Genomic DNA, 24925 nt, shown 5'->3' on the forward strand with positions numbered 1-24925 from the left:
TCTAATAACACATATTAAACCCAAAATGTGTCATGTCATGATCCTGTCAATAGCACACAAAAAAATTGAGGAAATTTTCCAGCATGTGAAAATGATTACCCAACTCAGCAAAGAATCTGCTGAAGGAGGAGGTCATTGAGAGGACATGACTGCCAGTTGACCCTCGAGCTGGACCAGGACTATCCAAGCCTCCTTACTTCTTCCCCTGTCCTGGAATGTACATCTTGCCCACTGTGGGAGTCATTTCAAGGACACAGCCTTGAGAAAGCAGTGTGCTGTTCAGACCATCGAGATGATATACATGAGTGAACACAGTGAAGGACTGTTTAAACTTTTAAGATTCTAGTAGGCAGGCGCAACGATCTACTCAACTTGCAGCAACTTCATATGTAAGTTACCTTGCTTATGAAATCTGCCATCTACCAGTCTGGAGTGGCCTGCTTCTTTCTTCAGTCTCTCCTCCTTTCCGTGTATGGGGGCCAGTTCTGATTTTCACCCCAGAGGTTTCTGAGGTTGTGAACCAACATCACATCACTGATGGAGTGAAATTCCAATACTGACTTCCTTGTTTCACTTTCCTATTACTCTTCAAAGTAAATAAAAATATCATCCAGCATTCATGTCAGAACTACAGAATGAAGCATTTACCAAATTCAACAAAAAAATACTGTCAGCATTAAACTGGCTATATAAAATTTACAATAAAGAACATTTTATATATATATATGTACACACATATATATACATTCATATGTGTATATATATAGTCAAGTGAGTGTTACATTCTTTAAACACATTATATATAATGTATTATACAATATCATAATGTAATAATGTATGCAATATAATACACACTTGTTTTGTTTGAGATCCAATTATTAAAGGTTTACCACCATCCCTGTCTCTACCATGAGAAAACTATTGATTAGGAAAAGTTGTTTAACTCTGAGTATCACCTTCCTTATCTGCCAACTAGTGATATGAGTGCCTTCCTCAGAGCATAATTTTAGGAGTAAAATAAAACAGTTTATACTAAAACCCTGTATGGATTGCAAATGTTAATTACCGTCAAACATTCAGCAAATACATTTCAGCTCCTAATATGAGCTCTCTTAAGAATTCTCAAGTTTTGCAAAGATGAACAATGTTTAATCCTTCTCCTCAGGTTGCTTACTGTCTAGAGATGAGAGATACAGGTAAATAAAATAATTTAAGAAGATGAAATGTGATCCAACAGAGGAAAAAGCGAAGTGCTATGCAATTCAAGGAAAAGAAGTGAGTGATTTTACCTGGAGCACCAGGGAGGACTTCATAGAAATGGTAGAATTATGAGATAAGTTTTAAAGAGTAATTTGCATTTGTACCAGTTGAGATAGTGTATGTGGAAAGTGGAGGCATTCCAGGCTGATAGATGAAACACCAAACATATTATCACCACATATATTATAATACCAACTAAGGAAATCATAATTGTCTTGATAAACCCACTGCATCAAAAACCCTTACGTGTTATTTCCATGTACAACAGAAAGAATTATGCCATTATACATTATACAATCCAGTGTGCCTAACGACAATCTTGCATATTCAAGAGTTGACTATTTATTCAGTTTTTCCAATTTATAAGCCATGTTCATTTCTAATAACCAAAGTGTAAATTATCCTATGACCTTCTTTCCTTAGTGAAAGAAAACATTCATGTCCAGGTGATTTTTAAAATTATTTTTCAAGAAACTCCTCTGTATAATATGTCCTCCTTAACAGGACAGAAGGGATTAGCCTATAGACATAAAGCAAACTTTCCACTGATTTCAACTCTATAAACACATAAATTATGCACATATTATGTAAACAATGAAGAACACGTCTAAAGTGAGGTTTTAATGGGAGAGTGGAACACTGAGACACGAGAAAAGTGAAACCTTTTCATACATTCATGGGAACAAGGACTAACTATTAAAGAAAGAGCATTATTTCATCTCTCAGTTAATGAGTCTTGCAAGGGTTGACATTACTCAGTAAAGTTCACTGAAAAGCTTTTCCCCTTGCTAGTCAAAATATGCTAGTTAACGTTTGTGACTTTGAAAAACAACACTTCGAAGAAAGCTTGGCAGAGCATCTACAGAATTTAAGTGTAAAAAGAGAAGATGTCTATGAACCTCTCACACACACAAGTCTGACACGATGGGTCTGTAGCCTTGACCTCAAGTGACTATGGAACAGACCACAGGGCCAATCTAGGTCCCTATGGGACATACGTTATAAAATCATTCTCTCCACACTGAAATGAAAGCCTTTTTCGCCTTCTCTCTGGATCTCTCGCCTCCCAGTAGAGGCACTCCTTCGGCAAGCCACCCTACCAACGGAGCCTTTCACTCGTTCTCTCCCCGATGACAACTGTCAGTCTGTCGCTATCTGAACATGCAACATTTCAACAAAATCTAAAGGGAAATTGGAAGCGCAGGGGCTGGAATACTCTGTTTAAAACCACACAGCCAGACCTCCTTCCTGGGGATCCAAGACTCCTCAACCACCACCACCTTTCAAACTGCTGAAGGTAAGAATCACCCTAGTCTTAACTAAGACTTAAAGCTGCTTCCGTCTCAGAGCCTGAGCACTCGCAAGCACCTTCTAATTAAACAACGTTACTGGAAATCATCCCAAGAAGAAAGAGCCCACAAGCCCCGGGGAAACTTCAGCAGGAAAGCAGAGGGTGCTAAAGCCAGTGGTCCAACCGGGGGGGCGGGGAAACCGCTCACTCTCCCGCGCCTCGGCAGCGGCCCCTGGACCTCCAGGGCGACGCCCGCTGGGTGCGCGGTGACCCCCAGAGCGTAGGGCCAAGAGGGAGACCGCGCCCTCGCGTCAGGCAAGGGCGACTGGCTGAGCGCCCGGGGCGGGAGGGTAGTGCGAGTCGGGGCGGCGGGGAGGCGGGGGCCGGAGGGAGCGCCCGGCTCACACGCCCGCCCCGCGCCAGGAGATGCGGGTCCGAGGGTCCGCGGTGAGGGGCCAGGGAGGCCGGTCCCAGGGCAGGCGCGGGTCCCGGGACGGGGGCGCGCGGGGCACTCACCAGCTGCAGCGCGCAGAGACAGATGAGCGAGCAGCGCCCGGTGCAGCAGCCCATGGTGCCGGCGGCGTCCGAGCGGCGCGCGCGGGGAGAGGTCTGCGTCCTACGGCGCCGCCGCTCCCGACTCCGGAGCAGCCCCCGCCCGGCGCTCGCCCGGCCCGGCCCAGGCTCGCCCGCCCCGCGGCCGCCGCTCGCGGCTCTCGGGGTCTGGGCTAGCGCACCGCCTTTGTTAGTTTCCCGGGCGGGCAGAGGTCAGTGCGGCGCGCTCGACCCGAGCGTCTGGCGGGGTCCCTGCCTCCCACCGGGCAGGTCTGCTTCTTGGGGAGGGGGAGCCGGCCGGGCGGGCGGGGCGGGGGGCGGAAGGGAGGCTACAGATGGTGAGTGGGTGGAAGTCTGTTTAGGGGAGGGGAGTATGAGGAGGTGGGCGTCTGAAAAGTGGAGTGGGCTGTCTGGGTTGCGGGGTGTGTGTGTGTGTGTGTGTGTGTGTGTGTGCGCGCGCGCGCGTGTGTCTGGTGGGAGGCGATGAATGAAAGGGAGTGCCACTGAGGAGGCTCGGCCTGTCTTGTTAGGAGTCTTTGGAGAGAGAGACCGAGGGAGGGAGAATGAGAATGAGGATGAATATGAATGAGCGTGAATTAGGGCGGCTGGTGGCGGTGGAGACGTTTGGCGGCCGGTGTAACTGGGGAGACCGGGCTGGGCTTTCTCTCTGGGGCTTGTGCTGGGGGTCGGGAGGGCGGTCGAAGGCGTGTGTAGAGGAGGGGGCTGGGTTTTGCTGAGCTGCCCCAGAGGTGTAGACGTGGGAGTTGAGAGCGTTTGGTGTCCGGGGAAGCGGGTCCCAGAGGCGAGAAGCCAGGGGCGGGCGAGCGCCGCGCAGCGCCGGGCGGAGCTCCGGGACGGCGGCGCTGCGAGCGCGGGCGGCCGGAGAGGAGCGGGCGGGCGCGGCGCTGGCGGGTCTCCTCCGCCCGACGCTGGGAGCGCCGCTCCGGGGTCCCGGGGCCGGGGTCGCTCCTGCCCGCCGCAGTCGGTAGCTCAGAGGGCGCCCCTGCTGGAGCCTGGGAGCCAAAGTTGGACCGAGTTAGTGTGGCGAGAGGCGAGGAGGCGGCGGCGAAGAGCAGCGCCGGCTGGAGCGCGGGGGTGAACCGGGACGCCACGAGGAGCTCCGGTTTAGGTTTCCCAACTATTAAAGGCTCTTCGAAATTGTCGCCAGGCAGGAGAGAAGACCAGGCGAGAAAGGAGAGGATGCGTGGCTTTTTCGAGGAATCGACAATATTTCCGGGATGAGGATGTGATTTCTTCTCTGAGAAAATGAAATTGTTTGAGAGGGGCTTGGAAATAAGACCTCGTCCCGGAGAGTTAAAATCCCGGACTCTCCATGAATCCCAAGGAGACTCTCCGGCTCTGGCTCCCTCAAGAGAATAGAGCGGAGGAGGTCTGTGGAGGATCAAATTTCATCGGGGCCCAATGTCAAATTTCATGGGCACATTTGTTGTACCTGGTGGAACTGCGCAAGTCGCTCGAGCACGCTGGAAGAGCAGAGAGCAAGCCTCCGGGCCATTTGTCACAGAAGAGGCTTTCTTCAGAACTTGGCACAGAAACCCCGTTTCTAGCCTACTGCTGCCCTCCTGGGTCCTTCGCGGTAGGTTAGCAGGAAAAGGAGAGATCTTTGCATTTTTAAAACATTCACTCTACACATGGAAACTATGCTCAGGTCATTCCTTCAGGCATTAAAGGGAGTTATGGGAATTTTTTGTTTTGTTTTGTTTTGCAATTAACTGCCTTTTTCTGAACTGTTCCTCCAAGACCCATGTTTATAACTGAAAACAGTTATAGCTCCCAGAAAACAATCCTTGAATGGTAACTTTGAAATTTTAGTAGGGACAAACAAATAACCTCAGGATGTGGGTCCATAAAGGGGCCAAAAACATGCATTGTTTAGGTTCCACCTCTGTCCATTATCATAGAGAAGGGAAAAAATGGAGTCAGAGGCCTTTGTTGTTGTTATTGTTGACCCAATCTTTAAGACATCAAGCGATCAAGGATCAACATTTCTTTTATACACAATAAACGTAACCATCACGATTTATGACCAATGAAAACAATAGGGAAAAATGGACCCTGACTAATAAATAATTTAGCATATCTTAGAGGACAGGGCAGAAAGTTCCAGGCATCAACCCCTCTGGAAGCTGTAGGAAGGCAGCTGAAGAAGCAGAGGACATGAACAAGTCTATCTACAACTTCCAGAAATTATCATAGTCTCTTCATCTCCAGCAATTGTGATGGATGATGATAATAAACATAATGACCTTTTTTCTCTCCACATTACATATGTTTACCTCAATATACATTTTATTTCATCATCATTTTATTTACTTATTTAGGAAGTATGAAATTTGCAGCTAGCATGCCCTGGGTCCTTGCCAGGCACCAGGGACCAGCCTAAGTGCTTTATGTATATTCACTTGCTTAATCCTCACAAGAGCTAGGAGATCGTTGCACCAACTTGAGCACCCCCAGTAAAAAGATGTGTACCTCTGAAGCAAATAATACATTATATGTTAAAAAAAAAAAAAAAAGAATTAGAAGAAGATAGCAGGAGGGGAAGAATGAAGGGGGGGAAATCGGAGGGGGAGACGAACCATGAGAGATGATGGACTCTGAGAAACAAACTGGGGGTTCTAGAGGGGAGGGGGTGGGGGGATGGGTTAGCCTGGTGATGCATATTAAAGAGGGCACGTTCTGCATGGAGCACTGGGTGTTATACGCAAACGATGAATCACGGAACACTACATCAAAAACTAATGATGTATGGTGATTAACATAATAAAAAAAAAAGATGTGGAAATGGGAACAGGGAGTCTCATGGCTACTGAACAGATGAAAAGAAATGCAAAGCCAGGTAATCTGACTCAAGAGCATCTTGATTTATGCATTCACCGCTGCCTCTGAAACTTAGGACCCAAGTAACACCTGTACTGGAGCCAACCGCTCTCTAGGAAGTAGGTATAATAATTTGCATTGACCCCACCTCCAGAGTCAGTGCCATCCATGCAATGTCCTTTTGGGGACCAAGACAGTCTTCCAGTACCTTTCCCTTTCCCACTGCCCCCTCTACTGATAGACCCAGGCTGGAGTTTCTTCCTTGAATCATTTAAGACCACTGAAAATGCATTTGGCTTTCTTTCTTTCTTTTTTTTTTTTAAAGATTTTATTTATTCATTTGACAGAGAGAGACACAGCAAGAGAGGGAACACAAGCAGGGGGAGCAGGAGAGGGAGAAGCAGGCCTCCTGCGGAGCAGGGAGCCCGATGCGGGGCTCCATGCGGGGCTCGATCCCAGGACCCTGGGATTATGACCTGAGCGGAAGGCAGACGCTTAATGACTGAGCCACCCAGGCACCCCTGCATTTGGCTTTCGAAGAGAGGAAGAAGGAAGAAGCAAAGATAAGACAAGACAGTGCTAGTAACAAGACTAGAAATTGTGTGAAGCTACCTTTATTTGTCTCTGCAGTCTCTTACTCTGATTTCTCTTCCTCATTAAACTGCACCATGAACTAAAAATCTTCCTCCCTTCGTTTCCTTCCTTCTTCAATCCCACCCTCAAATATGTCTTACTTGCTTCATTTCTACATTGCTTATTATGTCAAGGGCCATGCTGGTTGCCAGGTTTGCAAAAGTAAATGATATACTCCTTCCCTTCCCCTTACGGGCTTGGTGGTGGGAAGGGAGAGCAGATGAGTAAATGGAGTAGAGCCCACTCTGAGAAAAGTTAGCACTGAGTGCTATCACTGAGTTTTCTTTCTGTGAGGGTAAGGGAAGGTTTAAAAGAAGAATTACCTGTCTCTTGAGGAAAGGGGAAAAGAAGACAGTAGCAAATGACAGAATAATGGGAAAGGGTGAGGTCTAGAGAGGATTGTGGGTAAGCTGATTGAGGAGGAAATGACAATCTAAGTAGAACAGCTGATCCAGTGTGTGGTTGGTTATACCACTTCCTAGCTATAGAAACTCAGAGAAGTGCCTTTGTTTTCCTCAGTCTAGCTTGCCTATGTAAAGTGGGCAGGATGGTATGACTTGCCCCACAGGACTAAGCCTTATGTTGTTCTTTATCTTCCAACCACATGTGTCTTGCTCCTTCGCCTCACCCAGGTCTCAGCCTCATGCCACGTCCCTGAGAGACCTCACTGACCACACTGTCTGAAATAACACTCTAGTCACTCCACTGCATTTTCATTCAAAACAATGATTGGTTTACTTTATAATTTCCTGTCTCCTCCACTCAAAAATAATGTTAATTTATAATAATGGACATTTTTAGCATCATACTTCCCACATCATGTATCCATATATATTTATACACACATAAACGTAGTATATAGTAAGCACTAAACATATGTGTATATATACGCATATAGGACATTCTAGTCTATGTCTTTTTCTTTCCTCTTTTTTATTTCTCAGTTTCTTGGTAAAATCTGCCCCCCCTTTCCTTTTAGTTTTTTTTTTTTTAATTAAGTAATCTCCACACCCAACATGGGGCTCGAACTCATGACCTGAGATCAAGAGTTGCATGCTCTTCTGACCAAGCCAGCCAGGCAGGTGCCCCTAATAAAATTCCTTTTGAGAGACTCTACTTCCATCTCCCTTAAAGTCCAGAGAAAATCAAATTATCTATACCAAGAGTAAGAGGACTTGGGTGGGAGGGAGCACATCTAGAGACCAGACCTAGAAGTGTAAATTTCTAAATTTCATTTGGACTTTAAAACACAGTCAACCCTTGAACAACTCAAGAGTTGGGGTGTTGACCCCCACACAGTCAAAAATCCAAGTATAACTTTTTTAAAGATTTATTTGAGAAAGAGAGAGCAAGTGAATGATTGGGGGGTGGGCAGAGGGAGAGAATCTTTAAGCAGATTCCATGGTTTGCAAAGGTAAATGAGGGCTCAGAGCCCTGAGGGCTGGATCCCAGGACTCAGATCATGATCTGAGCCCTAATCAAGAGTTGGATGTTTAAGCAACTGAGCCACCCAGGTGCCCCAACTTTTGACTCTTAATAGCCCACTGTTGATCAGAAGCCTTAGTGATAACCAAATAGTTGGTTAACATATATTTTGTATGTGATATGTATTATATACTGTATTCTTACAATGAAGTAAGTTAGAGAAAAGAAAATGTCATTAAGAAAAGCATAAGGAGGAGAAAATACATCGACAGTACTGTACTGCAAAGAATCCATGTGTAAGTAGACCCCCACAGTTGAAACTCGTATTGTTCAAGGGTCAACTGTACAAGGATTGGAGACATGAGCGTGAAGGAATTAAAGTGCCTCCTTAATTATTTCACTTTTTTTTAAGGCTTCTAGTTCCGCATTTTTGTTCAACTGAGATAATGTACAGTCTGCTCAAGCATTTTTCTATCTTCACGGAGAAAAGTTGCTAAATGTGCCACAAAATATGTGCGCTTTTCTTTAGCACCTTCTTGATGTTGGGCCCCTCCTTTGGCATCTTCTTGGAGCAAGGAAATTATAATCGTCTACACCTCTTCCTACAACTAGCTTACCTTCATCATTAGAAAAGACACTGTACTAACTGATAGACCCTGTACTAACAGTATGGCTCCTCAGTTTGAGCAAAGATCAGGTTTACACTGGAGCAAAATTTGGAGACACACGTGTGCAGGGTCTGAAGCATGGTTGTGAAGGCTTCGGTACATTTGTGCTGCCGAATGCCTGTTGAGTTAGGAGTGATTCGTGCATAGCATAGCATAGCAGTGAATGTCCCAGAATGTTGAGGGCAAGGGTAGAGGTGGCAGTTATCATTTCAATACTCCTTTTCTCCCTGAGGAGAGAGAGATACTTCTTGCCATTGTAAGCACTTTACATCACAGCACTTAAAAGTAATCTCCCAGGGGCTGTTTTACTGGGAGGTGAGGTGAGAAAGAAAGGGGAGATGGATATGTGGAATGGGGGTTTTGAAGGCCACCGGAAAGCCTGGAGGAGGCAAGAATTATGAAAGAGAAAGAGTAGGGAAATTCCTTCGGTATATTTTGCTTCAAGAAATGTTGGTGATAACCAGTCTTAAAATGTGAAAGGGACAACCAAACACCATCTTTTTGATTTCTGGGTTAAAAAATAAGCCTCAATTAATATTTATCTATCATAACTCTTCAGCGATCTAACAACACTGATCGTGTTGTTGCTTTTATCATAGTTAGTATCGCAGTGATATGCATTTAGAGTTTTTCTAATGTCATGCACGGAGCAGCCCCGATTGACACCGACAAGTTCAAGCTTTTCTCACCATTTAATTTACTGCCAAGTATTGGCAACTATTGTTGATTTCTATGTAACAAACATTACTGTGTGCCTATTATGTCAGAGTCCTCAAACTGGAGACACTTCCTTCCTACCATTAACATTTGCTCTCCTGCTCTCTGTTTTTCTCAAGGTTCCAGAAGATCATATTTCTCTGCACAGTGGCTTAGCTAGACCCCTAACAATTGGCAGTAACAAAGGAAGAGAAAAGGTAGCATAACTCAAAGTAAAAAGAAAACATTAATACAGTCTTAACAAATCCTGATGCCACCAACACATACATTTCTGTATGTACGCATATATGTATGCATACATCTATCTATCTGCCTATATATATCTATTGGATTGCATTAAGTGTTCCGAAGAAAAGAGAAGACTTTTTTCTTTTTTTCTCCCACTTTTAGGAGGGCCAATAAAAGGCAGACTATGAAACGGATTATTCCCATGAGCCAACAAAGGAAGTCAACAACAACAAAAAGACGTTTTTCTCCATTGCAATACCATATATGGAGAGAATTTGTCTCTAAGATAATGAACCCTTATGGTTTCCTCACATCTGTCTGTTTTAAGGATCAGTCCCGTATTACTGTAGAATGCTTATGTACAATGGTAACATTAAGGAAAACATATGAGATCTCTCTGATTTACTTTGGCACCTTTTTTTAAGTCTAAGATTATTCCAAAATAAATCATTAAAAATAAGGAACAATCACAAAATGTGTTACACACGTAGAGTAGGCATACGCAGTACTGAACAGGTTGTCCATCAGAAATGTAAAACCTAACATAAAGTACATTAGCTCCTGCTAATGTGGGGCAAATTCTTTTTTAGCACTATATGAATGATGGATTTTTTATTTGTCCATGGTAATTTAATATGCATCTAAAATCCCTCAAAATTATACTAATGCACATAAATATACATTTGTGTTATTTTAAAAATCTATGGTACGAGCTTACAATTCACACTGAACCATCTTTTGCTTTTTCCCATGTATTTTTTTTAAAGACTTTATTTATTTATTTGACAGGGAGACACCCAGGCGCCCCTTTCCCATGTATTTTTATTTAAGAAATCTAGACATTTTTAAACAATAAAGATAGTACATGGGGCGCCTGGGTGGCTCAGTCGTTAAGCGTCTGCCTTCGGCTCAGGTCATGGTCCCAGGGTCCTGGGATTGAGCCCCGCTTCCGGCTCCCTGCTCAGCGGGAAGCCTGCTTCTCCCTCTCCCACTCCTCCTGCTTGTGTTCCCTCTCTCGCTGTGTCTCTCTCTGTCAAATAAATAAATAAAATCTTTAAAAAAAATAAAAAAGATAAAGATAGTACCAGCATACAATTTCCCTTTATTTTTTGAATAGCAAAATAAGAAAATATAATTGTTAGTGAGCAAAAATGACTAGTCATTAGTAAGATCACTGTGGTATTCCGAGGCAGTCTTAAAAACTAGGAATGGTGTTCAAGGCCAATTAGCATAGATCTCTTTGCATCCACTAGATCCCAAATGTGCCTTCCGTAAGGCCATGATCTCACCCAAAAGAGATGCAAATCACCACAGAAGATAAAGAAGGGGGAAGAAAAAAAAAAGAAAAAAAAATATATATATAAATCACTACAGGAGAGCACATTTTATTATACAGTCTCCTTTTCCCTTAGGTTCGCCTAGTATGTTTTCCACAGTGTGTGTATACTGAGCATTGGTAAGGAACTGACAGATCTTGAGCACAGTTGTAAATATAGTACAGTTCAGTTTTTAATGTAAGTCATATATAAAAATAAACGGATTAAAATAAAAGGTAGAAGTCCAATTTGGGGTTATAAACAACCCTGAGGACTTGCAAACAGGTCCTCAGGTTTGTGGCCATCACTGGTGCTGGGGACAGAGTGGGAAATGCGCAAAAGTAATTTTCCCAAGCAGTACGTCCAGCGAAGAAAAAGCCTTGTTAGGATGGCAGCCAACAGGGGTTGATACGACACGCTCTCGCTGGCTCCCTCCCATCCCTCGCCCCTCCCACTTCAGTGCACGTGGCTCCAACTTTCTCCTGGCAGTTCCGATACTTCACATACGAGGCAGCCTGCTGTTCTGGAAACACTACCTCCCAAGAGCAGCTCTGGGACCCTGAATGATAGGAGTTGGTATGTAAATACCTTAGCTGCCTGGGCCCTCGGAGAAGATGACTCCAAGGTGCATATTCGGTACCATTTCCAGAGTTCCCCAGCTTCCCGGCCCATGGGAATAATCCGATTCATTGTCCACCTTTTATTGGCCCTTTCCCCTTGGTTTCACATCCAAACTCCCCTGCTGTGGTTTCCAGGAATTATCTCCCAAACAACCTGCTTGCACTTGCATTTGAATTCTTGTCCAAGGGTCTGCTTCCATAAAAGCCCAAACTAGGACAGTGACACTCTCTTAGTCTTCCATCCTTGGCATCAGCATCTTGAACAAATAATCGGTAGGATTCAATCCCATTTTTTTATACATGAAAACAATTTGAAGGATTCTTCAAATCCTGATTTTATAAAAATAAAAAAAAAAAGACTGGCAGATAATGATTTTACCCACAACATAGGATCAGAACTGCATATCATTCATGCTCATTAAACCAGGCATCACAATATACCATATATAGAGATTTTACACAGTGGGAGTGCTGACATGAATTTCTTATTTCCTCTCCACTTAAGGAACACTCTTAGCAAGAGGTGACTATAAAAACCCTCTGTTTCGGTTGCATCTGCATTTCTCTTCCAGCATTGATGGGTTATGCCAAGCCTACTTCTGATATTCTATATCATGATGATCTCCAATGAGTAATCTTGCCCTCGTGCCAAATATTCTCTGTCTCTGTGTGAAGTGCAAATTCCATTTTCCATACAAAGTTGTTATCATTTGTATTCAGAAAAAGTTGCTTCTGAGAAGAGTTTTCTCCTGCTTGCCTCTCATCAGTCCCTTGTATCTCCAATGAGGGCTTCTCTATTTGGCAGAGTTCACTTCTGTCTGTGAGTTCTAATTTGGAAGAGGACGGGAGCCTTTATGTCTATACTCCTTTTGGCAGGAAGGATAACTTCCAGATGGTGTCTTACTTTGAAATGGAAGCAGAAACATACATCTGTGATACTTGCTATCATAGCAACTCAGAGGCTTTACTGCTTTACTATTTAATTCCAGTCATGTGATGACATACTGATTAATGAGCTGGGTTTTCTTCCTTACATCTCATGGATAACAGACACGTCCAAGATTGAAAGATGGAGAGAGAGGCCCATCTCAGCTGCAGTTAAACTTGAACCTTTGGGGACACACGTCAATGCACATTAGAAATAAAAAGGCTGCCAGAAGAACCATGCTGTCATGGTCATTCTGCCATAAATGCATACAGTCAATGATTGTGCTTGACTGACAGTTTCTGCAGCATGAACCGCCTCTTAAACTGGGCATGATCACATGTTAATGTTTTGCCCATATTTATAATTCTAAGGTGCTACTATATCTTTTCATTCACTTGGTTCTCAAAGTAGCCAGAGGTACCTAGAATAAGGGACTAACACAGCTAAGTCAGTGATGGCTCTCTCTTTTCCTCCATTATAGTCCTCACCTACCATCAGCAAAGGCTCTATAAGACAAGACAAGACATCCTAACTGCTATCATAAATCCTAGATCTCAGTGGCTTTACACAACACAACTTTATCTCTCCCTCACACAGATGTTCCTTGTTGATGGGGAAGACTTTCCATGTGTCATCCAGTGACTGAGGTCTTTCCATCGTGGGGTGCCACCCTCTTCCCATTCAGTTGATTGAGGGGGAAAGCCTGAGAAAATGGGGATTTGCATGTGGGAGGTTTGTAAGGGCCAGACCTGGAAAAGAATGCACCATTTCTGGGCTCATTCTTTGGTCAACACTCAGCCACAGTCAAGTGCAAGGGAGGGTGGGGAAGGTAATCTAACTCTGGGGCCCAGAGGAAAAGAAGCAGGACTTGGAGAACACACAGTATTCTTTGCCAAATATAATATGCTGCTTCTAAATTCCCCATTTTGTCCTGTAATCTCCTCTACCTAGAATACTCCCTTCCCTTCCTGCACTTTCCTTCTCTAGTCAATAGTCACCCATCACGGTAGCTGAGGTCAGATGTTGCCTCTTCTGAGAAGCCTTCCCTGATACACTCATTTCCATTCTCAATGTATATAAGGTGCTTACTTTCTTGTTCCCTTTCTACTCTTAATAATCCTCTGTTGACTTACATTTGCTCTATTAACATTTTCTATCTTTGAATAGTGCATGTTAGTGACGATAAGTATTTGCTGAGCTATTGAAGGAATGGAGCCCATCATTTCTCTTGCTACGACGTATTCTCTAGTGGTACCAAATCGCCATCCTCTAATAGGTAGTAGGACTGACTTCATGAAAGTCCCCTGTAGAATTGTTACATCTAGTCCGTCAGTCCTAACTGCCCTCCCCACTACTCACCCACCCCCCAAGTGATCATTCCTCCCCCCTTTCCCCTTGGGGCAGAGTATACCTTCCAACCTCACTGCTTTGGGCTTCATCGTGTGACTTGCTTTGGCCAATGGAATGTGGGAAGAGGTGAGGATGGGTCAGTCCAAAACTGGGCTTTAAGGACCATCACGTTTTCATTCACCTCGCTTCTGCCTTCTGCCATGAAAAGAGCAGCCCCAGACAGCTGCTGTTTCTTAGCCTGTGTTCTAGAATGAGAGGCATGTGGAGCGAAGCTGAACCCAAGCCCAGCCCAGCCCAGCTGAGCCTCCACTAACTCGCACGCACACTGTTGAGCAAGAAAAAAGTGTTTGTATGCTGCCTAGCTTTTTAGCAGTGTTACTGAAGCAAAAGATAACTAATAAACTCTCCCAACCCCATTCTTTTATAATTAGTCAGGGTGGGGCCTAGAAATCTGCATTTTTTAAAAACCTCCAAGGTTATTTGGATGCTCAGCCAGCCACATGTAGAAACTATTGTACACACTAGTCTCCTCCTCCACAGGAGAAAAATCCAATATTTAAGCCCATGGGACAGGTCATCCGTACAGACTTTACTGTCAGCCATTTTCCCAATCCCATGCCAGGGAACACGACTTCAGATGGAATCCCAGAAGTTCTCGAGTGGCAGCTGAACATGAACCCTGAAGCAGTGGGGGTTTGGGGAGGCAGAAGGAACCAGAAGTGTGCACAGCTGTACCCTTCCAACCCCAGTGTGGGCAAGAGTGCTGTATAAGACTGTGTAGGATGTAGGTTGGTGTGTTTTTCCTTCAGCCTGAATTCACTGGTCCATCACAGTATTAAAATAGGCCAGATTACTAAATTTTATATGATCAGTTTATTCTAATCATTAGGTAATATAAATTAGAGGTAAAATAATTATGTTCTGCATATAGTCTTGCAATAAGAGATATGGTTAACTGTGACTCACATAATTACTATTCCGTGTCTACAAGGCTTTTTTCCCTAATAAGTCTGGCATGTAGGATGCTATTATTGGCCATTTTTTAAAAAGATGCTTAGATGATTTTTTTTATGCTTCTTTTTTGCCCTCATAATTCACCACATTCCAGTTCTCTAGTTATATGTCCTCTGTCTGTAAATTGAGGATTTGCATTAGGCACAAAAGAACCTGACTCCATGATAGCTGTTCTTATGTGCTGTGATTTAATAAGCGACAGGAATTTGACGTCTGCTATTTCCTTGACAGAGTAGGGAAGGTGTAGGGGGAAGAAACATATTTAACTCTGTAAATACTATGTCTTACTTCCTTATATCATGGTAGAAAAGGAAAAGGAGGCAGTCATAAGAACACTGAGAAATTTGTCACATCCATGAATCCCATTAGTTCGGGAGATTAAAATACTTTTTAAAAATAGTTGACAGTAACGATCATGTCAAATACAGAGCTATAGTCCCCAAGGACAGGCCCATTATGCCCAAGTCCTCCAGAACTCCTTTGGAGTGTCACAGGCAGCAATCCTGGCTCATTCTTTGTGCTGCCTTGCTCCTTATAGTTCCTCATTTTATAAACATTCCTTGAATGAGTGCATGGGCACGTGGACAGTGGTGGGGAGGGGGGATTTCTGCTGAGCAAAAATGGGAATCAGGGCGCCTGGGTGGCTCAGTCGTTAAGCGTCTGCCTTCGGCTCAAGTCATGATCCCAGGGTCCTGGGATCGAGTCCCACATCGGGCTCCCTGTTTGGCGGGAAGCCTGCTTCTCCCTCTCCCACTCCCCCTGCTTGTGTTCCTCCTCTCACTATCTCTCTCTGTCAAATAAATAAATAAAATCTTAAAAAAAAAAATGGGAATCAGCGAGGATGTGAATCCAAAAAGCTATGTATGTGGGTTTTTTTTTTTTAAGATTTTATTTATTTATTTGACAGAGAGAGACACAGCGAGAGAGGGAACACAAGCAGGGGGAGTGGGAGAGGGAGAAGCAGGCCTCCTGCGGAGCAGGGAGCCCGATGTGGGGCTCGATCCCAGGACCCTGAGATCATGACCTGAGCTGAAGGCAGACGCTTAACGACTGAGCCACCCAGGCGCCCCGCTATGTATGTGGTTAAAGAAACATTTGGGGCCAGGAACTTTTGCCCTTTGTCCCTGTGTAAGGAAGGAAGGGGTCATGCTCACACCCACTGCCTGGGGCCACTTGAGATGCCCCAGCAGGTAAGTCTTCTAGACCAGCCTGTCCCTCCCTCAAACACTGGCTGGCCCCATTCCTGATACAAATGCTTTAGAAGATTTTCATCTGCTGTTATCTTTTGTATAGACAGCACTGAATATTTTATAGTGTCATTGGTGTTTTTGGCAAATCCTGTTTTTGATATAGTCTCTAAAAGACAGACATAAAGATGATTTAAAAGTAAATTCATATATGCTTATATCTTATGCGGGGAAAGAACAGTCTTCATCAAAATTAAAGCAGTTTGTGTAAAATGATGAAGTTACTAAGTATTTGTAAGCAAACTGAGAGGAAATTTTATCAAAATGCTTTGCAAAGGGATAGTGGGAAAAAAAAGCACTGTCTTCTTATCATAACCAACATAGGAACTTGCTATGAATCTGTGTACATTTAACTTATTCTGCAGAAGATAGGAGTGGGTTCCCTGAACTTAACCTAAAGAAGACAGGCAGTTTTTTTCTCACATGACTAGATGGTCAAAGGCACAGGAATTGAGGCAAAACGTCCTCTCACCACTATTGAGTGTAAGTCATAGAATGAGGGTAAAGGTAAATACAACAAATATTCTCGAGTGCATCACCATCATTTTAAGCATAGACCTCATTAGCCAGTAAAAAAAAAGGAAAGGTAGATGGCTTAGTCCTCATATTACAAAGCACATGACAATACTAATTTTGATACTGAATGAGAAACGAAACTCTGGGCACTCCAAGCCAGATTCTAACTACAAGTTTGGCTTCAATCTTCCTGGTGCTTATCTTTTAATACCTGGAGCAAAAGCCTAGCTAATGATGCCCAGCAGCTCTGCCCAGAAGACAGTCTATTTCTAGGATATTTGGCAAAAGAGGGTCTGGATTTTTCTCCCTAATCAGAAGTTGTCACAAAGTTCTCAGTTCAGGGATGCAAGTTCCACCAAGGCCGACCAGGCTGAATTTTGTTTTCCCAACAGGAAATTAGAAACTCCATTGCATTTGGAACTTCCTTTGGGAATCCAAGGATTTGAATAGGCTAAATCTGGGCCACTTATCCAAACCTAACTATCACTCCTTCCTAATACAAGACACCAAAAGCTACTGCAAGCTACAAATCTGGTTTCCTCTCCTTCCATGCCTCTTTCTGAGACTATGACCTGAGAGAAAGAATGGGAGCTTTGCAAATGGACACATCTGAATTTGCCTCCTTTCTTCCACGGCCTGGCTGTGAGAGGGGCCCCTTGAATGATAGCTATCATGGCCTACAAATCCCATTGCTTGCCCTGGGTCTCTGTTTCAGAATCTCTCCTCGACACTGGACACTTCTAACCATGCCTTCTTACACTGGTTTCTTCTATGTGGGAGAACATTCTTTTCTAGTATGATCCAATAGTGTTCCTAAAAATAATGTCATGACAACAGTGCTAGGTCAAACAGTTTCTGAGACTGTGCAATGAACCAAGCACTGTAATAACTGTTGGGAAATACAAACTTGCCCTGACCCTTTAAGAGCTTACAATCTGGAAGGAGAAGTAAGATTATAAAGAAATGACTGCAAACCTCAGAACATATAAATGGTAGTAGTAATAGTAGCAAAAGACTAGTAGGAAGGGACAATTAGTGACTAGATTATTAAACCTCTGGAATGCCTGAATGAGTAACGTAAACCTTAGCCTACAGGCCAGTTCTTAAACATGCTTTATTATGTACCATTATCAGTAAAAAAACACCTGAGAATACACTAATGAATACACACGCACAACATATGCAATCTTCATTATTCACACAACTGGTATTTGCAAATTCACCTACTAGCTAAAATTTATCTGTAACCCCAAGTCAACAACCCCGCACTGCTGGCAGTCCTTTGCGGACATGTGCAGAGCAGGGGAAAAATTTAAATGCCTGAAAGGCAGGTGCCCAACTGAAAGCAAGCAATGGAATGCTTTGCTCTCTCGTGTCAGTTCTTGAACTATAAAGTGTCCTTTTCATAGTTTATTTTAGTGCCATATTTGTTGCTCGTTTGTGCTTCTTGCTGGGGCTTTTGCTGTTTGAAATGGCCCCCAAGCATAGTGCTGAAGTGCTATCTAGTGTCCCTAAGCACCAGAAGGCTGTGATGTGCCCTATGGAGAAAATACATGTGTTAGACAAGCTTGGTTCAGGTGTAAGTTATAGTGCTCTTGGCTGAATTGAAAGTTACCGATTCAACAATTTATATTAGATAAAGTGTCTTTAAAGAGAAGCACACATAAAAACTTGTTTTATCAGTAGAATTGTTTCAGCTGGGTGCATAAGGACAGATTTTAATGACTTGATGTAGATAATCCAATTATTTTTTCATGTTCAGTTGACTATTAAGCCAAAATAAACATATATTTGAATAAAATTTTTTGGTGTAGTCTAACTGCAGCAGGACCCTGAAAACTCACCAGTTGTTACTTCCATAATACATGCTTTACAAAGTCACCATCCTAAGCCATTTTCCTGTTGGCAGTTTTATTAGGTATTTATCCTCTGTTGTACAATTTCTATTAGTGACTGCATTATGAAACCCCTGCACCGTCTTCTGGAGTCTATATAGGAAACAAGACTCTACTATCCTCAACAAATAAAAATCAGAGAGACCAAGGAGGAGACTTTCAGAAAGGAGGGACATGGTGGCACCATAAAGTGAGAAAGAGAGGCCAATATTTCAGTCAGAAGAAGACTAGAGAGTGTCCTTAGCAAGATCAATTTCTATGGAACGCTAGATATAGAAAGTGGCCTAGGCCATTCCAAAGATGAAGGAATGCTGGCTGATATAAAGGTCCAGATCACAATCATGGAAGGGAGGGAGAAAAAGGTTGATAATAGTTAGACATCAAGTGATCAAAGAACTCTGCCTCCCTGAAAATGACAGGAATTGGAATAAGAACAACAACAACAACAAAAAATCCATGAACCAAGCACTAAAGTTCTTCCTAAATGTTGAAGAGTGACCCAGAGACAGAAGATCACAGAGAAATGGGCAGAAAGGTGGTATTACATCCTGGTGCCATGGACTTCAGTACATTTTTTTTTTTTAAGACTAGAGCAGTAATTATTTGAAAGACTTTGGGTAGATTGCTCTAGTTTGAGAAATCGGCAGTAATATGGTGCCAAGGAGCAGCTCCCACCTACCAGGAAATCTTTTTTAACCTACTGATTTTTTTAATTAATTTTTTTATTTTAATTCCAGTATAAAGTACAGTGTTCTATTAGTTTCAAGTGTACAATATAGTGATTGAACATTTCCATACATCACTCAGTGCTCCTTACAAGTGCCCTCCTTCATCCCCATCACCTATTTAACGCATCCTCCCACCCACCTCCCTTCTGGTAACCATCAGTTTGTTCTCGATAGTTAACAGTCTGCTTCTTGATTTGTTTCTCTCACTCTTTTTTTCCTTTGTTCATTTATTTTGTTTCTTAAATTCCACATATGAGTGAAATCATATGGTATCTGTCTTTCTCTAATTCGTTAGCATTATACTATCTAGATTCGTCCATGCTGTTGCAAATAGCAAGATTTCATTTCTTTTTATAGTTGAATAATATTCTGGTGTGTATGTATATATATATAATCTCTTTTATCCTTTCAGCTTTCAGTGGACACTTGGGCTGCTACCATAATTTGGCTATTGTAAATAATGCTGCAACAAACGTTAGGGGTGTAGGCATCCCTTTGAATTAGTGTTTTTGTATTTGGGGTAAATACCCAGTAGCGCAATTCCTAGATCACAGAGTAGTTCTATTTTTAACTTTTTAAGGAAAATCCATACTGTTTTCCACAGTGGCTGCACCAGTTTGCATTTCCACCAACAGTGCAAAGATTCCTTTTCTCCACATCATTACCAACACTTGTTGTTTCTTGTATTTTTGATTTTAGCCATTCTAATTGGTGTGAGGTGATATCTCATTGTGGTTTTGATTTGTATTTCCCTGATAATGAGTGATGTTGAGCATCTTCTCATGTGTGTGTTGGCGATCTGGATGTCTTCTTTGGAAAAATGTTAATTCATGTCTTCTGCCCATTTTTAATTGGATTATTTGCTTTTGGGTGTTAAGTAATATCAGTTTTTTTTATATATTTTGTATACTAACCCTTTATCAGAAATATCATTTGCAAATATCTTCTCCCATTCAGTAGGTTGCCTTTTAGTTTTGTTGATTGTTTCCTTCTCTGTGCAGAAGCTTTTTATTTTGATGTAGTCCCAATCCTTTATTTTTGCTTTTATTCCCCTTGCCTCAGGAGATGTATCTAGAAAAAATGGTGCTATGGCCAATGTCAGAGACATTACTGCCTGTGTTCTCTTCTAGGATTTTTATGGTTTTAGGTTTCACACTTAGGTCTTTTCCTCATTTGGGGTTTATTTTTGTGTATGGTATAAGAAAGTGGTCCCGTCTCATTCTTTTGCATGTAGCTGTCCAGTTTTCCCAACACCATTTGTTAGAGACTGACTTTTTCCCACTGTATATTCTTTCCTCCTTTGTTGAAAATTAATTGACCATATAATTGTGGGCTTATTCTGGTTTTCTATTCTGCTCCATTGACCCATGTGTCTGTTTTGTGCCAGTACCATACTGCCTTGATGACTACAGCTTTGTAATATAAGTTGAAGTCTGAATTATGATACCCCCATTTGGTTTATCTTTCTCAAGATTGCTTTGGCTATTTGGGATGTTTTGTGGTTCCATACAAATTTTAGGATTGTTTGTTCTAGTTCTGTGAAAAATGCTTTTGGTATTTTGATAGGGATTGTGTTAAATCTATAGATTGCTTTGAGTAGTATGGACATTTTAACCATATTTGTTCTTTCAACCCATGAGCATGGAATGTCTTTCCATCTCTTTGTGTTGCCTTCAATTTCTTCCATCAATGTTTTATAGTGTTCAGAATATAGGTCTTTCACCTCTTTGGTTAAGTTTATTCTTAGATATTTTATTATTTTTGGTGCAGTTGTAAATGGGATTGTCTTCTTAATTTCTCTTTGTGCTGTGTCAATATGAATGTATAGAAATGCAACAGATTTCTGTACATTGATTTTATATCCTGTGACTTTACTAAATGTCCACTGCTCTATGAAGTCTTATCTAACTGCTCCTCCCCTCCCCGAGCTTCACCATACTCCTCCTTCTGGCCTCAAAGTTCCTAGAGTACTTCAGTCAAACTGAAGTTGACTTGAGGGGGAGGGTGAGAAACAGATTCGGATAGAATTAGATAGAATTAATGTACCCTGAGATCCCTAAAGATGTGTTTAATGTCCATGTCTAATGGAGAAAGCATTAGCAAAGTGTGATTGTGAATAAACATGTGAACATATATGTGTGGCAAAAGAGAGCCAGCAATGTGTTCTGGTAAAACCTCCAGACTCCTATTGCCTGGGCCCAGATCCTGCTCTACCAGGGATTAGCTCCATGGAGTTGAGAAACAGATTACTTCATTTCCTTTTCTGTAAAGTGAAAATCAGAATAAAGGTATTTAACATAGAAGTATTATGAGGATTATATGAGTAAATTAACATGAAGCCATTAGAACTGCCCCCAGACCCCTGGTGATTGTGCAGTAAAAGGTAGGTATTATTTTGATTAGTACAGTTTGTTTTTTTTTTTAAATTCTCTTGATTTTAATTGAAAATTGATGTTGAATTTGGTTACATGATTGATTTTTGTTTTCCTTTTTTTTGTTGTTCATTATTTTATACTTTTGTTTTGCTCTTTCCTTTGGAATAATTCAAGCAATAAAAAGTAAAGAAAATCATTAGGAAACACTTTAACTACTCCCTAAGTTTAATGTAGCTCATGCTTCTTGTCGAATTATGATTTGATTTTTTTACACTTAACAACACACACACAAACACACACACAATAATAATTTAAATATAATTTTAATTCATTACCTAAGAGCTTATCTCATTGTATTCTACTAATAATCCCTGAAAAAGAGATTTCTAGAAAATATTTTTAAATAAGTAAGGAAAAAAAGAATATGGTTAGACAGTATATTTAAATTAACATGAAACTCTCCTTTCTCTTAGCAGTTCTTGCTCTTACAAATCTGTAAATTATTTTAGACAGGGATTCCTTACTTGCACTTCTTATTAGAATCATGTAGGAATGTAAATACTGGTAGCTTTTCAGATGAAACTGCAAAGTGAAATGTATTCTGTGCTTTAGTGAACCTTTACTCCACTCTTAAAATAAAATAGCAAGTGGAAGATTTTAAGACTTGAGGTCTATTTATTAACAGGCTGCTTAGGACAGCATTTGTACTGTCCTTTCCTGGAAATCTTACTAACTCAACACTAGCCAATCCATCATAGCTACACAAAGGAGACGATGAAAAGCATGCCTGTCTCCTGCACTTAAAATTGACATTAGCCTGATTGGATTGCACAAAGAGTCCTCTTGCAGTCAGCCCTGGTTGACTTCAAAGGATTCATAGACATGGAAGGAAAAAAAATCCAAAGCCAGAAAGAGTTGAGAACCTGGCACAAATTATGTCATTTTTTACTTAAAGCTTAAAACAAAGAGCAAATAAAACAAAACAGAAAACACCAATGACTACAACAAAAACCCTGCTGTTACCAGTTAATTTTAAAATGACATTGGTGTGATTAGTCTAACTACTTGTCATTTAATAGCTACAGGTGGCTCTAAATGTTACAACTCAAGTTTAAACCAATTTATGTAATTTATGTAACTTATAAAATACATCTTGCTTTGTGAGTGAAGAAAATAAGTAATATTCCTGGAACTCCGCTATGCTTGTTGAACGTTTACAGTGGTGTGGCAAATATAAATGTGTGCAGGACCAGCGGGAGGTATGATATGCAAGCAGTCTGGACGGGGAAGTTGGTGAACTGGGGAGGACAGTCTTATTTAAAGGGCGGCCATTACTCAGCATCATCCAATTGTTGCCTTGCAGGGAGCTGGATCAGCACTGACTGCTCTTGAAGACTGTCAAGAGAAGGCTGAAAACTGGATCTTTATGTGATCTCTCCCAATCTTTCGACAGTTGCAATTAAATAAAAATTTAAACACTGTGCAGGCTAACAAATGAGTCATATTTATCACATTTCATAGAGAAATCAAGATACAAGGGTATCTGGAGCAAAAGATGAAAAGGTCGGGTTGTTCAAAAATTCATAATGACAAGAAATCTCTGCTGCTTCTAAGTTGGAAGAGTGATAATGTCGTCCCGAGGTCAGTGGCAGGTGCCTCAAGGCTTCAGATGTCCAAGTCCAGCTTCTGAAGCAGGAGCCTAGGAAAGTTACACTTCTGGGGACGGGCCATTACTGCTGTCCTTGGTACTGCCACCATGAGGACTCGCACAGCAGCAGCTCCAGCTGCAGCGAATATTGTGATTACTTCCTGAATTATCCCCATTGCTGCCCCTGTAGCCTCCTCTGTGGGGGACTCCGCAGCGCTGAAGCGGCTGAAAGCAATGTTGTGAGTACTTCCGGAATGGTTGCCACTGCCCATGTCTACGCCTGCAGCTACCCCTGGAGAAAGCTTCAGACACTGGGAGCAGAAAGAGAGTCTCTGCCCTCTCTAGCTGTGTGGTTTTCAGTCCCTTTTCCCCTAGGCAGATGACACAGAGATGCTATGCCAACTTCCTCAAGAGTATACATGCAAAATGCTCCTGAAAATGTGAGAAAACTAAGTTGACGGGTGTGTATGCTTGCAAACGCATGTGTGCATGTGTGTGTGGATATTCTGTAATACAGAATAATGGCATTGCTTGTATCCAGTAATACAGGAATACTTCAACAATAGAAAGACTTTTAATGTCATTTACCACATTAACAGATTGAAGGAGGGAAACCATAGGATCATCTCAGAAGATGCAAGAAGAAATATAGGAGAAATCCAATATCCATGTATATTAAAAAGCTTCATACCAAAGTAGGAATAGAAGACAACTTTTTTTTTTTTAAAGATTTTTTATTTATTTATTTGAGAGAGAGGATGAGAGGAGAGAGAGAGCACATGAGAGGGGGGAGGGTCAGAGGAAGAAGCAGACTCCCTGCTGAGCAGGGAGCCCGATGCGGGACTCGATCCCGGGACTCCAGGATCATGACCTGAGCCGAAGGCAGTCGCTTAACCAACTGAGCCACCCAGGCGCCCTAGAAGACAACTTTTTTAACCTGATATGTTTATCTCGAACAAAACCGTCAAAGCTATCATGGTTAATGTTGAAACATAATATTTTCTATAATAGCTAGGAAAAGGAAAGAGCCATCTGATGACACTGCCTGTGTTTATCACTGTTCTGGAGATCCTGGCCAGTGCAGTAAGACAGGACAAAGAAATGTCATAAAAACAGAAAAAGACACAAATTATTATTGTTTGGAAATGTTAAAATTCCCCAAAGAAAATCTGTAATTAACACTATTCAAATCAACAAAGTTTTTGTTTTTAAGATTTTATTTATTGGTCGGAGAGAGAGAGAGAGAGAGCACAAGCAGGGGGAGCGACAGGTAGAGGGAGAAGAAGGCTCCCCACTGAGCAAGGAGCCCGATGTGGGACTCGATTCCAGGACCCCAGGATCATGAGCTGAGCTGAAAGCAGACGCCCAACCGAATGAGCCACCTAGGCATCCCCCAACAAAATTTTTATATATAAAATCAAAGTAAAAAAAATCAATGAAGTTGTTATAAAACAACAGTAACCAATTAGAAAACATTATTTTAAAAATGTAACATTTATAACAGTCTCTGCTATGACTCAGGATAGTGTAACATACTTGAGTCCTTACCCAAATCCACAATGCTGCTTCTTATCACAGGACCTTCTTTTTAGACAAGGCGATTAGGTAGATGGTTGGAAACCTGACAGTTTTGTGGATTCTGGGAAATGCTGCTTCCTCAGTATAAAACTACC

At 42.1% G+C, this 24925-nt stretch overlaps 1 protein-coding gene and 2 long non-coding RNA genes across 4 annotated transcripts in view; 2 read left to right on the top strand and 1 right to left on the bottom strand.

Moving 5' to 3' along the window:
• Nucleotides 1-3197, bottom strand: part of NKAIN3 (sodium/potassium transporting ATPase interacting 3) — a 631576-nt gene extending 628379 nt beyond the window's left edge. For both annotated transcript variants that reach the window (XM_064588280.1, XM_045896497.3), the window contains exon 1: nucleotides 3068-3197. In XM_064588280.1, coding sequence (XP_064444350.1) covers nucleotides 3068-3121 — 54 coding nt within the window. In that variant the 5' untranslated portion in view covers nucleotides 3122-3197. The remainder of the gene's footprint in view (nucleotides 1-3067) is intronic.
• LOC135364108 (uncharacterized) lies at nucleotides 2245-23080 on the top strand. Its single transcript, XR_010410687.1, has 2 exons — nucleotides 2245-2557; nucleotides 22968-23080. It is a non-coding gene; the product is annotated as an uncharacterized LOC135364108 (long non-coding RNA).
• On the top strand, nucleotides 3182-4807 carry LOC135364107 (uncharacterized). Its single transcript, XR_010410686.1, has 2 exons — nucleotides 3182-3315; nucleotides 4272-4807. It is a non-coding gene; the product is annotated as an uncharacterized LOC135364107 (long non-coding RNA).
• Nucleotides 23081-24925: the final 1845 nt, after the last annotated feature.

Source organism: Mirounga angustirostris, unplaced genomic scaffold (genome assembly GCF_029215605.1).
Source record: "Mirounga angustirostris isolate CCGP_5_RB_7025 unplaced genomic scaffold, mMirAng1.0.hap1 SCAF_4, whole genome shotgun sequence".
Taxonomy (NCBI): domain Eukaryota; kingdom Metazoa; phylum Chordata; class Mammalia; order Carnivora; family Phocidae; genus Mirounga; species Mirounga angustirostris.